Consider the following 12,045-nt stretch of genomic DNA (forward strand, 5'->3'; position numbering starts at 1 on the left):
GCGGAGGGCCTCCTGCAATGGTTTGTTCCTTCTCGCACGAAACATGCAGTGGGGACCACCGGCATCCCAGGCGACGTTCCTGGTGCAGGGGCACAGCGGTGAAGAGTGAGCAGCTCGGCCCTCCTGGAGCTCCCGAGCGGGTGGAGAGACGGGCAGTGAATAAGCACAGCTCAGGGCGTGTCGGCGCCAGGCTCAGCCGGGAAAACAGCAGCTGGGAGGCCTGGGTTTGGGAGCACGGTAGAGGCGGAGAAGCAGGAAGGCAGGACGTGGCCACAGAGCGGGCGAGGCCAGTGGGAGGTCATTCTCGAGCATTTCTCTCTGCTCGGGGAACTGGGAGGAATGGCCATCCACCGAGGGAGGACTGGGGAGGCACTGGTGGTTGGAGCAGAGCACAGTCCCGGTCTAGGAGAGAGGTCTGGACGGGACAGCCAGTGTCCTGGGCAGCACTGCAAGCCCACTGGGGCTCCCGCACTTGACTTTCAAGTTAGAGGAGTTGAGCGACTAGCAGCAGATGCCCCTCGGAGCCTTGGGCTCAGGTAGCCTGAGGCCGGGGAGCAGCCCTGAAGGGCCGTCAGCTGGGGCCTCTCTGGTCCGGCCCTGATGCTTGGGCTGGGGAGCAAGGGAGACAAGCGTCGGGGCCCACAGGCTGCCCACTGGGGAGAAGAGGACTCAGACACTCTTCTTGTCCTCAAGGTTTGCCTCTGTCCCAGGGTCCTTGCGAGGAGATGCCCCCAAGGCCCGAGGCTCCGGCCCAGAGCCTGCGGAAGGGCAGCCACCCCACCCCTCCCAGCAGCCACCCAGAAGGCCCGGGCGCCCCGGGCACTGAGAGGTCACCTGTGGCTGCCTGTCTCCTGAGGTCGTCGGAGCATCTGCCTCCAGCTCCATGGGGAACCTCCCGCCCACGTCCCTCAGCCCCCGGAAGAGCTGTCCCGACGGCGGACTGTGCTGCTCAGGGACACGGCAGCAGCCGGTTCAGCCGCTACCGCAGCTACCGCAGCGTCTTGATGTGTAAGTCAATACTGACTTTCCGTCCCTGGATGTGCCCTGGTGTCCTCCGCCAGCTTCTCCCTGAGGAGAAACAGAGGAGCCTGGAGAAGATCAGTGTCCTGTTTGAAGCTCCCTTGGCCCACAGCAAACGCTAAATAATGTTGTTGGGCTGATACCGCTCAGGAGGAGGCCGGCACTGCAGGGTCCTCGGGACCACGGCATTTCGAGACTGAAAAACTGTGGACCTTTTCACACGTCTTTTCCCAGAGATGTCCAATTGCTTTTGCTTTTAGTTTGAGAAGGGGCTGGAGTGGCATTTGTGACCAGATCTGTGCGTGGCAAAGACCTAGAAAGACTCCAGACGGAAACGTGACGGTGAACCAGCTTGTTTGACTGCGGGAGAGGAGCTGAGCGCGCAGCCCACCCTGGTCTCCGGGGGCCGGGTGACGTTGGCGCCGGGCCCGAGCTACATCCCCTTGGAGGGGCTTCCTTGGGAGGTTACCTTGTGGGGGCTAATTGTGCAGTGCCTATTGCTTGTCCTTGCTTGGTAGGACAAGGAGGGGTAGAATTCTTAACAAATACGACCTAAAGAAACATAGAGGGTACGGGCTTTTTGAAGCATCAAACTTATGCTGTTTAGGTGGTTTTGCTTTCCATGTCCAGTTTTGAAAGGATTATTTTGAGAAATGATGTTGGTTATTTAATGGAACCCGTGTGGCAAGAGGGCTCCGCTGGCCTATGTTTCTGGCAAACTAGGTACTCAGCCCTGCAGTCTTCAGGAAACACTTCTTCCCCTTGGTTGTGTGGTTAGGATTTGGGTTTTCAGTAGAAAGCTTTGCAGAGCTGGGACCTAAGCCCAGACACTTCGTCCTGGCTTTTCTTTTTAATGTTAATAATGTAACTATTTTGCATGCAAATGTTCAAAGCTACTTTGATTTAAAGTGCAGGGAGAGGTCATCAGACGGTGCTGTTAGACATCACAAAGGAACGGTCATTTTCACTCCCATTATTACCTTTGCCGTGGTAGCAGTGGCATCAGGGTGGGGTCATGTGTCCACCTGGCAGGTGCTGAGAGGTGATGTCAAAGAACTTACATGAACCAACCGTCTTCAAATTGACAGCAGGTTCATCATTTTGTAGTGTGAGCTCTTTGTCCAGGTCAGGGCTCATGTTTGGCTATCCCATTTGAATTGCTTCAACTTAAGAAAAATAAAAAATAAAAAACAGAGCCATGGGCTCTGGGCTTACACATTAAAGGCTATTTCTAGTTTTAGGTCCCAGCCCTCAAGCCTTTTTTTTTTTAACCTTTTCTAGGGAAGGTGTCACTGAACAGTTCAGCCCTCTCTGTGCCCCACTAGTGGCAGAGGGAACTCCTTTCTTTTAAAAGAAACTGGCCTTTAAGTACATAGAAATACGTTTTCCTTGGAAAAATTTAAACAGTGCAGATAGATCATCAGTCTTTTGTTTTCTGCATGATCCCAATTCCAGCCAACTCACTGGACGCTCTAATCCTAAGAGTTAATTCTCTTTTCTAGAAAGATATTTATAATCAGACTCATCCCTTCCTTTTGATGTTTATACTAGTACTTTTGTCTAGGACCTCTGAAATAATGTTTTTAAAAGTTCGTGTCTGTTTCTGGACCTGAAGGGATCTTCCATCATTCTATGTTACTTTCTGTGGATGACTTTATCAGGTTAGGAATACTTTTTTAGGAGTGTTGAGATGACCTTTTTTACATTTAATCTGATCATATCATAAATGGCCCATTAGTATATTTTCAGTTCTTGAATCACCTTTGCTTCCTTGGATCAACATGATGCGGCCGTGACGCACGATTCTTTAAACACTATCCAGTTTCGCTTGCCAATATTAAGGTATTTTTCATCTTTGTTCAAAAAATGAGATTTGGGTTTTCTTCTGTGATTTGTGTTGGATATTCAGTACCCTGACTGTGCTAACTTTATAAAATGGAAAACACATATTCTTCAAACTAAAGGCGGTTTTTAAAAATTCTATTTAATTTTGTCTCAGGTTGTCTCTTTATTGTTTTGGTCATTTCAATGAGCCAGATTTTGTCTTGTTTTAAGTAACATTCATGCTTGGAACTTTCTTAATTCTTCCTTAGGCAACCCTCCAAGTATTGGTACATTTCTCTTCCCCAAGAATTATGTAGGGGTGTGTTTCACTTCTAGGAGGGCCGGGTTCCAGCCCCTTATCTGCAGAAACTGATCATAGGTGTTTCCTTTGTGTTATCCTGGGGAAATCCTCTTCCAGGCTTACCTCTGGGGCGTGAGTTAAGGAGGCTTAAAGTCTCCTGCTAAGATTGCACCTTGCAGTTCTACTAGTTTTTACTGCACATGTTTTGAAGTTTAGCGTGTTTTCCCCTTTAAGGTCGACGTCTACCAGGCACTGCCCCAAGCCATTCCATGAACTACAAGAAAACCCCAAAATACAGGTAACGTTTTATTAAAAAAAAAAAAAAAAAAAATCGAACTCACCACTTGGTAAAGGACACCAAGTGTATATGACAAAGGAAATAAATGCCCTGGGATTAGGAAGACAACAGAAATCGAGAGACCTTTAGTTCTCAGGAACCAGTGTTAGAGAATGCTGACTGACAACCCCCAGAAAGGCGGCAGGAATGGCGGATGAAATGTTTCAATCAGTGTTAAAAACAAACAAAACAGAACATTGCATCAGAAGAAAAGACACAAAGAACAGCACTGCCAGTTCTAGGAGGAGGACAGTGTCAACCTGAAACAGAATTCACCATGTTTTTCTTGGTGGACATTAAGCAGAACTTCTTCCCGAAAAATGGCCCGGCCACAGGACTGCATCTGTAAACACTGGGTGACCTTTCCTCCTACTGTAATGTAAAAAGTCAGACCTCAAAAAGGTCCTTCTAAATCTGAAAAAGACACTTTTTGCTGTTCTAAATTACAGGATTATGAACTTTTTTCCCCCCTATATAATACAGTATCATTTAAAATTTTATTTAAAAGCAATTGATTCAGGCCTGCTTTAGGCTGGAAAAAAGTCCTTAATTTAGTGGGGACAGCACCTCATCTTGGTCCCAAGTATTCTCGCCGTTACTGTTTCTCAAGATGCTTGTCATGGATGGCTTCACACGGGTGGTCACAATGCTGTTTAAAACCACAGAAGAGAGAGTCGGACCTGCCCATGCTGGAGAGAAGTCGAAGCTTGGACGAGAGATGGCAGGAGTTGAGGTCTCCTCGGTCACCCAAGCCACATGACCAGTGGGACAGGGTCCTGCTGCCTTGATTTCTTTTCCACCAAAGTCCCACCATCAGATGCTTTTCCCTACTTAAAAAGCTTGATAAAGCAGTTGATGAAAACGTCAAAGAAAAAACACAGAAGACCCCTAAATATAGCAATGTCTTGTTTCCATCCAGTAGCAGTTAGGTCCCCAGAGAAGCCCTCTATTTTGTTGTTGTATTAATTCCTTTGGCTCTGAAAACGGACAGAGCCTCCTCTGAGCCATGCTCTCTGCCCAGAGGACCACAGTCCTTCCTTCTCCTTCGGAGCAGACTCACCTCTTGACAGAGTTGCTGCTTTCACGAAGACTTCAATGAAGTAGGATTGTCACCAAGGTCCGTGATGGCAGGAGAGTCTTTGGATGAAGCTTGTCTCCTAACTTGTTCCTTTCTTCTCCCATTCCTATGCCATTCAAATACCAGCAACCGCGCCCCCCCAAAGAAGAAAGTTAGTTTTCCTCTCTAGCAACCTCCATCTACATAGAAACAGCGTTAAGGAGAAATATTTTTCTGAAGCGTAGAAGCATTTCAGAATAGAGAGGCCAGGTACGTTTCAACCCTTGTCTATTTCCGATCTGGGGCACCTGCTAAGAGGATTCGGAGGCCGCGGCCCAGCAGAGCTTGCTGGGACCGCTCTGCCGCACGGGCCACCGCAGGGAGGGAGCGGCAGCTCACAGGCTCGCCTGGGCTTAGCAGCCAGTCATTGGTGCTGGGGGGCTTCAGACTCTCTCCAGCAAGCAGGACAGAAACCAGGAGCAGAGTTTCCCCCGAACAAAGGCTGCCCTCGGCCTGTTCTTTACAGTGCAAAGGAGGAAAAGATTGACAACACTTTTCCATCGAGCGAGCCCAGGAAGGCCTTCTGTCTGTTCACACCTTACCAAGCCTTCACCACCATTTGGCTGGGGGGCTTGAGGCCAATCCTATCACCTCTCTGAATCCGTTTCTTTTGTTTTAATGGCAGAAGGCCTTTAGAATCACTGACTTTCTGATTTGAAAACTGGCCAGTCACAGCCTGTCTCTGAACTTAGGGAATCACCCCGGCCTCTACAGATATTCGAGCGGGGGATGGTTGCAGGATCCGGTGTCCTCGGGCGGACTGGGAAGAACACTGGAACCCGGGGCTCACGGCTTTCTGGTTGGCCAGAGCCCTCTCAGAGCTGGGGCCAGAAGCAGGGGAGTGCTACCCGGGCCAGAAGAGGGGGCCCCACCTTAGCGACAGCTTGGCCTGGTGGCCCTGAAGGAGGCTGGGTGTGACCGCTTACCTTGGCTTTCTGGAGGACGGTGCCTTTGCCCGTGACCATGACCGAAAGAGGCCTGTTCTTGAGGGCTGTTGCCGAGTTGACGGGGGTACAGTCTGGGGCAGGGGTGGGGGTGGCGGCTTTGGGCTGTAGCGGGTAAGAGGAGAGCAAGGCCTGAGCGGAGGGCCGGTCATGGGACCCCCTCCCCCCAGCCCCACTCCAGGCGGCGCTGCAGGGGGCACGGAGGCACCCCGACTCCCGCCACTTACCCGGGGGCTCACGTTCTCCAGGTGTGTGGTGTCCACAGTGGTGCCCAGCGTCACAGGCCCGGCCTCCGCCTTCTTCAGGTTGTCCTTCACCTCCACGATGTTGAGCTCGAGATCCACACGCCTTCTCTCCTCGACCCGGCACTCCTCGTCGATCTCCTTCAGCCTCTGCTCCAGGCTGGCCAGGGCGCCCTTGTCTGGGGGGGGGGGGGATTCAGCTGGCTGCAGGCAACGGCGCCCCAGCTGGGTGTGGACCACAGCTCTGGCTCCCCCACACTCAGAGCTGGGTCCTGCGTTAGCATTCTGCAAAGGCTGGTACACACTCTGGGGGAAAAGAGTTCTGCCCTCACCAGAGGGCATGGGTCTGAGGTATAAAACCTTCTGGAAGGTTCTTCAGGGCTCTCAGTGGTTTTGATATCTGCTGTTGTTGCAGCAACCTCCAGGGAGAGAGCGGCTTTAGTAATGACCCTTGGAGAATGGCTATGCTGTTTCCACCTGCCCCACTGAGTCCCCACAATCCTTCCGGCACTCCAGGCACCCCCTAAGCTGACCGGGAGTGGTGGTCCTCAGTCCTGGCATTTCCTCAGTCCTGTTTTATTCTCACCCTGCAGTCCTCAGGTTGGTACCAGAGCACCAGAACCGATGGCTCAGGAAACTAGAGCAGAGCCACATGGCCCCGTGGTTTCCCCTAGCCGTGAGCTCCGGGCCAGCAGCCACTGCCATGACGAACGCTCTCTTTCCAAGCCTAGGGTGAGCCCTCACCTATCAGCCCCTGTCCAAGGACAAGTAGGCACAGGGCCCGATGGTAAAGAAAACTTGGCAGAGAACAAGCTGAGAAGATGTCATTGATGGTTTTGGAACTGGGGTCCTATTTTCGTGGTCAGTATCCATACTTTGAGAATTACTTTCTTTTGCTCTGGCGAGTTATTAGCTTAGGGTTTCAGGGCTGCTTTGCCAGGAGAATGAACTCGAGTGGAAGTTTTCTCCTCTCCTGCCCAGAGAACCGATATGGGAGGGAAAGGGCCGGGGCTCCCTGGCCCTGTGTCACCACCCAGGTCCCGTCCAGGTTTGCAAGGACCGTCACGGATGAGCCTCTGGTCATGCTTGTGCGCCCATGTCCCAGCTCTGCAGTCTCAGCTGGGCAGAAAGGAAACCCAGCTTCCATCAGAAAGCAGATTAGGGGGCGCCTGGGTGTCTCAGTGGGTTAAAGCCTCTGCCTTTGGCTCAGGTCATGATCTCAGGATCCTGGGATCGGGTCCCGCATCGGGCTCTCTGCTCGGCGGGGAGCCTGTTTCCTCCTCTCTCTCTCTCTGCCTGCCTCTCTGCCTACTTGTGATCTCTCTCTGTCAAATAAATAAATCTTTAAAAAAAAAAAAAAAAGAAAGAAAGCAGATTAGGGGTTGCCTAGGGAACGGGATGGGGGAATGGGAGTGGCCGCTAATGAGTATGGGCGGGGAGATGTTCTGAGGGTGTCTGCTGCCGGTGGCACAAAGCCGGGAAGAGTCTAGAAACCATGGTGTCGTACAACGTAGATGGGGCAGCCATCTGATCTGCGACTTGCATCTCAATAAAGCTGTTCTAGAACAAAGAAAGCAGGTGACTCTGGTGGAGGAAGGTGAGGGGGGCACAGTCATGTTCGCGCCTTCCCAAGAATCAGCCAGGGTTTGTCCCCAAACCTGCCTCCCACACTTGGCGCTTGTGGGTGTGACTCTGCCATGCGAGACGGACTCTGAAAATGCGGCAGGTGTTTCAGGGGTCCCCTAAGAGGCAAGTTTCTTCTGACAGCAGGTCAGAGGGTCTCTGTACAGAACAGCCACATTTCAGACAGGACGTGGGGGAGGACAGGGCAGGGGAGCCCCCCCCGCCCCGACCCCCACACTGCAGGCAGATGGGGCCGAGGCTCCTGGGCCGCCCGCAGGGGCACAGATCCGGTTTCTTCCCTCGGAGAGCCCAAACCCTCTGCCTGACCTCCCCACCTGGGAGGCCCCTCACCTGTGCATTTTAACATGGTCTCTCTCAGCTCCCGTTTCTCTTTCCGGAGCTGAGCCAGGTGCCCCCGGATTTCTTCCTTCTTCTTCTCCAGCCTCTCCTTCTCCTCCGTGTACCGCTTCACCTCCGCCTCTGTCCTATTCTTGCCAAGTTTGATCTCTACGGACCCAGGGAAGAGTAGCCCCAGGTCAGCCAGGCTGGGACACAAGGGCCATTCCACCCCCTCCCCCTCCCCCCTGCCCTCGCAGGCTCCGACACAACCCGAGGCTCTGGCAGTGGCTCAGAGCTGAACACCAGGCCAGCCTGGCAGGGACGGATGAGGAAATCGGGCGCACACTTTCTTTGCTGTATGACCTTGAGCAAGTCCCTTCACCTCTCTTCACCTCTGCTTCTGCGTCTGAAAGGGCGGGAACTGGACTAACTTCTCCAAGCCATTTCCAGAACATGCAACTCTATCTTTTTTTTAAAGATTTTATTTATTTATTTGACAGAGAGAGAGAGAGAGAGAGATCACAAGTAGGCAGAGAGGCAGGCAGAGAGAGGGGGAAGCAGGCTCACCGCCGAGCAGGGAGCCCAATGTGGGGCTCGATCCCAGGACCCCATGATCATGACCTGAGCCGAAGGCAGAGGCTTAACCCACTGAGCCACCCAGGCGCTCCCAGAACATGCAACTCTTATCTAGCTCAGGCACCTGCACTGGCCACCCTCAACCTCTCCTTCACAGGTGGGCTGGCTCCGGCTGGGGTGACGGCTGCCATGTCGGGGCAGCTCAACGGGAAGGAGATTTTCTGCTGCTCAGTCTGGATTTTGACTGTCGTGGTTCTCAGGGAAGGTTCCTCGGGCTCTGGACTCTCCTGCCGCAGAGTCTGCTTTGGGGGAAAGAAACGTGGCTCAGCCAGTCCAGGCGTCGTGAAGGCGAGGCCGGCTTTCCTGTGTGGGGACGGCCTTACCTGCAGCTCGGGGTTCTCTGGAGACTCTACCAGGGGCTCATCGGGGGCAGGGCCCGGGTCTGCAGGGAGAGTCTCGGCAGGAGGGTCCGGCTGGGGTGGCGGTGGGGACTGGGCCAGAGACTGTGCACCACTGGAACTGTGCAGAAAGGACTTGACAGGTGTGAGGTCCAGGTAGACTCGGTCGGGCGGGGACTCGCTCAGAGCATCTGTCCTAGGGGCAGCTTCCTCTGGCGTTTCTGCCTGCGGAGGAGAGTCGGGGGGCTGTCACTATCGCCTCTGCCCCCTGTGCTGTGGAGGGGGCGCCAGACCTCCCTCTGGTCCCTGCCCCATTGTTGGGATTCACAGGGACCCTCCTCCTGGGGAAGCTTCTAGTGAGCTGGACTTAAAAGGCCAGCGTTCGAGTTTACCATCCAGGAGGTGGGAGGCCCAGGACATCGTATTTATTGTTCCTGAATCTCATTTCTTGATCTGTAAGGAAGAGACTAGGGCACATCCTTATGGGGGCCGTTAGGATTAAATGGGATGATCCACACAAGCCCTCACTATAGCACAGGGTTCGGTGTCCAGTAAACGGAACCTGCCGTCGCTATGATTGCCCACCGTCAGTGTGGGCCTCACAGGTTAATGGTGTCGCTCTTCCCGATCCCGACACCCCTCCTCCCAACCTCCCGCGGCCCAGGCCGGGTCCCCAGGCCAGATGCACCGCACCCAAGATGGCCTCGTTGCACTAGGTCCCAGCACCCTGCAGGGGACTTGGAATCCGCCCATCTTAGGGACAATCTGCTGGTCTCTGGCATCAAGGTTTGGCAGGAGGAGGACAGGACAGCCCAGGTCGCTGCCCAGCCTGGGTCCTTACCACAGCCGTCAGCTCTGAGGTCTCCACGTCATCGTACAGCATCTCCTGACGGTCCTGTCTGGGCAGGCCGTCGATGTAAGTGTTCGGCTCTGAGAACTTTCTCTGCATCAGTCTGGAAGCCCCGGCGAGACACAGCGAGAGGGGGTTGATGAGAGTGGTGAAAGCCACGGGTCTCAAAGGTTCATGACGACGCGACGTGTGGCAGGAGCCGCAGGCCGTGCAGGGGACCTGGGCACTGGCGTCGACCTCGATTTCAACTCCTGTATTTAGGGGTATCTCCTCCCTCTCTTCCCAGGCCCTTCTTACTGGAACTCCCCGTTCTGAATTTCTCTTCCAGGAAAACAAACTTCCTCGCCCCCACCGCTCTCCTCTCTAGATCCTACTGCCTTCCCGCCCGGACTCCTCCCTTTTAGGACCTTCTTCCAACCATGAAATCCTTTCTCGTGTCTTCATCACCACGATGCCCTTGGGCGGCCCAGCCACATCCCCATTTTTGGACACGGGAAAACCGATCCCACTGTGGCAGCTCGGCCAGCTTCCCTGACAGCTCCCCAAACCACCCTGATCCAGGAGTGCTTCTCCTAGAGCCCCATCTGCTTGCCTGGAGAGCAGAAGCACCGACCCTGCTTATTTCAGAGTGGACCAGGACTTCGGGGGGAAGCCAGGAGAAAGCGCTCCATCGGCAGCAAAGAAAGGGGACAGTCAGGAGAGGCACCAACCTGCCGTAAGGAGCTGGAGAGCGTCCGCGTAGGCCGAAGGTGCTATGCGTCCCCTTACCCCGCCCCACCCCAGGCCTGTCTCAGCTCCTCACTGTCCTCAGGCCCTGTTTCCCACTCCTGGATGGAACAGGGCTGACTCTGGGTTCTCAGCTGCCACCCTGCTCCACTGAACAGGCCACGGCGGGGCGGGGGGAGGTTGTCAGCCTGGGCCCATGTCGGGAAGCATGGCTGGGAAGGGAGGGTGTGATGCCACAGAGCCCCTGAACACTCACAGCAGAGAGGTTTTGGCCGCACTCACGATACAGGACACCCTGTCGGCGTCCACGTAGTCATAGGTGAATTCTTCCGGGTCTGTCTTGGAGCCTGACTCAGAGAGCAGGAGGCCCAGCCAGTGGCCCATTTCCTCAGAAGACTTGGCCTGGAGGAGACCGAGAGGGATGACGTGAGCAGAGCCGGAGGGTGCCGTCTGGTGCCCAGCCCTCCCGGCCAGGCCAGCAGCGCCTCCGCCCAGGTGCCCAGGCCTCACTGTCACTAGCTTATGTCATCCCTGTGCCACCAAGCATTTCCTGCTACCGTGGATAGCTCGGCACCCCCCTCGGTGACGCTGTGGACATCTGTCCAAGGACCAACCGTGATTCATAGACGGGTGGGTCTAGAAGGCCAAGGAGCCCCGAGAGCAAGCATTGGAGGGTGACACCCCTACTTTATAAACTACCACGAGGCAGTCTAATCACCCAATCTGTAAATACAAGACCAGAACCCTAAGAAATAACAAAATCCAAATTCGTTTTTGTTGACAGTTTCAATAAAGTCAGTGTCAGGATACAGGGCATGTTCAACACCCGACAGCAGCTCGGCGGCTCTCGTGAACAACGAGGTAAACCCCGGGGAAGCTGGAGCCCGACTTCCTCCAGCGGACCGTGCGGTCGAAGCGAACACACACGCTGGGGCGCTCTTAAAACACCAACACTGCTTCTTGCCTTTTTAATGAGAAAACACTGGGAATCCTACAAAGACTTCGGGTTTACTTGCACGAGGACCAGGAGCCACCCCACTGGCCTGACACGACTCAGCTGAACAGCTGATGCCTCTGTGCTCCTCCCAGAGAGGCTGCTGGGAGCAGGGCTAGACATCGAGCTGCGTGTTGTCCGCCCTTCCCTTTCCAGTGGGCATTTCCATCCGCTTTGCGTGGGCACCCTTAGCTCCAGCCACCACCCTCTCTGCTCTGGGCAACTGTGGCGGCTCCCTTACCGGTCTCAGTGTGCCCCTTCTGGTGGCCCTTCCATCCCTTTCCCTGCCCAGCAGCTGGAGGAAGCATCTTGCAATCCCAAGCTCAGCATGCCACCTTCCCCTGAAGCCCTCCAGGGTGTCCCCTTGCTCTGAGGACTGACCCTGCAAGCCTCCTTGCGCACACCCCCTGCACCTGCCCCCAGCTCGTGGGCCTTTCCCGCAGTCCACAGCACCACCCACTCCCCGGCTTTCCAGTAGCCGTAACTAAGTCACCCTCTGGGTGATTCGTTGAGTACCATATCACATTGTCTCTAGAAGCCAAGTCCAGCGACTGCACATCTGTCTCCTGTACCACATTATTATACTGGGTCTGGAGCTGTCAACGGGACAGCTGGATGGGTGGGGGGCTATCAAGCTGGTCCGGTGGGGTGGGGGGTTCTCCTCCAGGAAGCAACTGGGATGTGGAGCTTTTAGCCACCAGAGGGCAGTATTGGAGCACAATTTGGAGAAAGACCCCGGAGAAAGGACCAGGTG

The 12,045-nt window shown here is 54.5% G+C and overlaps 2 protein-coding genes across 6 annotated transcripts in view; one reads left to right on the plus strand and one right to left on the minus strand.

The window, feature by feature from the left end:
* VWA2 (von Willebrand factor A domain containing 2) overlaps nt 1-3,003 on the plus strand; it is a 47,612-nt gene extending 44,609 nt beyond the window's left edge. For 2 of the 3 annotated variants that reach the window (XM_044240580.1, XM_044240581.1), the window contains exon 14: nt 711-3,003. In XM_044240580.1, coding sequence (XP_044096515.1) covers nt 711-826 — 116 coding nt within the window. In that variant the 3' untranslated portion in view covers nt 827-3,003. Of the gene's footprint in view, nt 1-49; nt 444-710 lie in introns of those variants that run through there. The other variant, XM_044240582.1, reaches the window with a different exon arrangement.
* Nucleotides 3,004-3,087: 84 nt separating this feature from the next.
* The window catches only part of AFAP1L2 (actin filament associated protein 1 like 2), a 98,014-nt gene continuing 89,056 nt past the window's right edge, over nt 3,088-12,045 (minus strand). For 2 of the 3 annotated variants that reach the window (XM_044240577.1, XM_044240579.1), the window contains 8 exons: nt 10,554-10,699; nt 9,563-9,674; nt 8,707-8,946; nt 8,448-8,625; nt 7,760-7,915; nt 5,771-5,964; nt 5,526-5,648; nt 3,088-4,666 (listed from right to left, as the gene is read on the minus strand). In XM_044240577.1, coding sequence (XP_044096512.1) covers nt 4,640-4,666; nt 5,526-5,648; nt 5,771-5,964; nt 7,760-7,915; nt 8,448-8,625; nt 8,707-8,946; nt 9,563-9,674; nt 10,554-10,699 — 1,176 coding nt within the window. In that variant the 3' untranslated portion in view covers nt 3,088-4,639. The remainder of the gene's footprint in view (nt 4,667-5,525; nt 5,649-5,770; nt 5,965-7,759; nt 7,916-8,447; nt 8,626-8,706; nt 8,947-9,562; nt 9,675-10,553; nt 10,700-12,045) is intronic. The other variant, XM_044240578.1, reaches the window with a different exon arrangement.

The sequence above is a fragment of the Neovison vison genome, chromosome 2 (genome assembly GCF_020171115.1).
Source record: "Neovison vison isolate M4711 chromosome 2, ASM_NN_V1, whole genome shotgun sequence".
NCBI lineage: Eukaryota > Metazoa > Chordata > Mammalia > Carnivora > Mustelidae > Neogale > Neogale vison.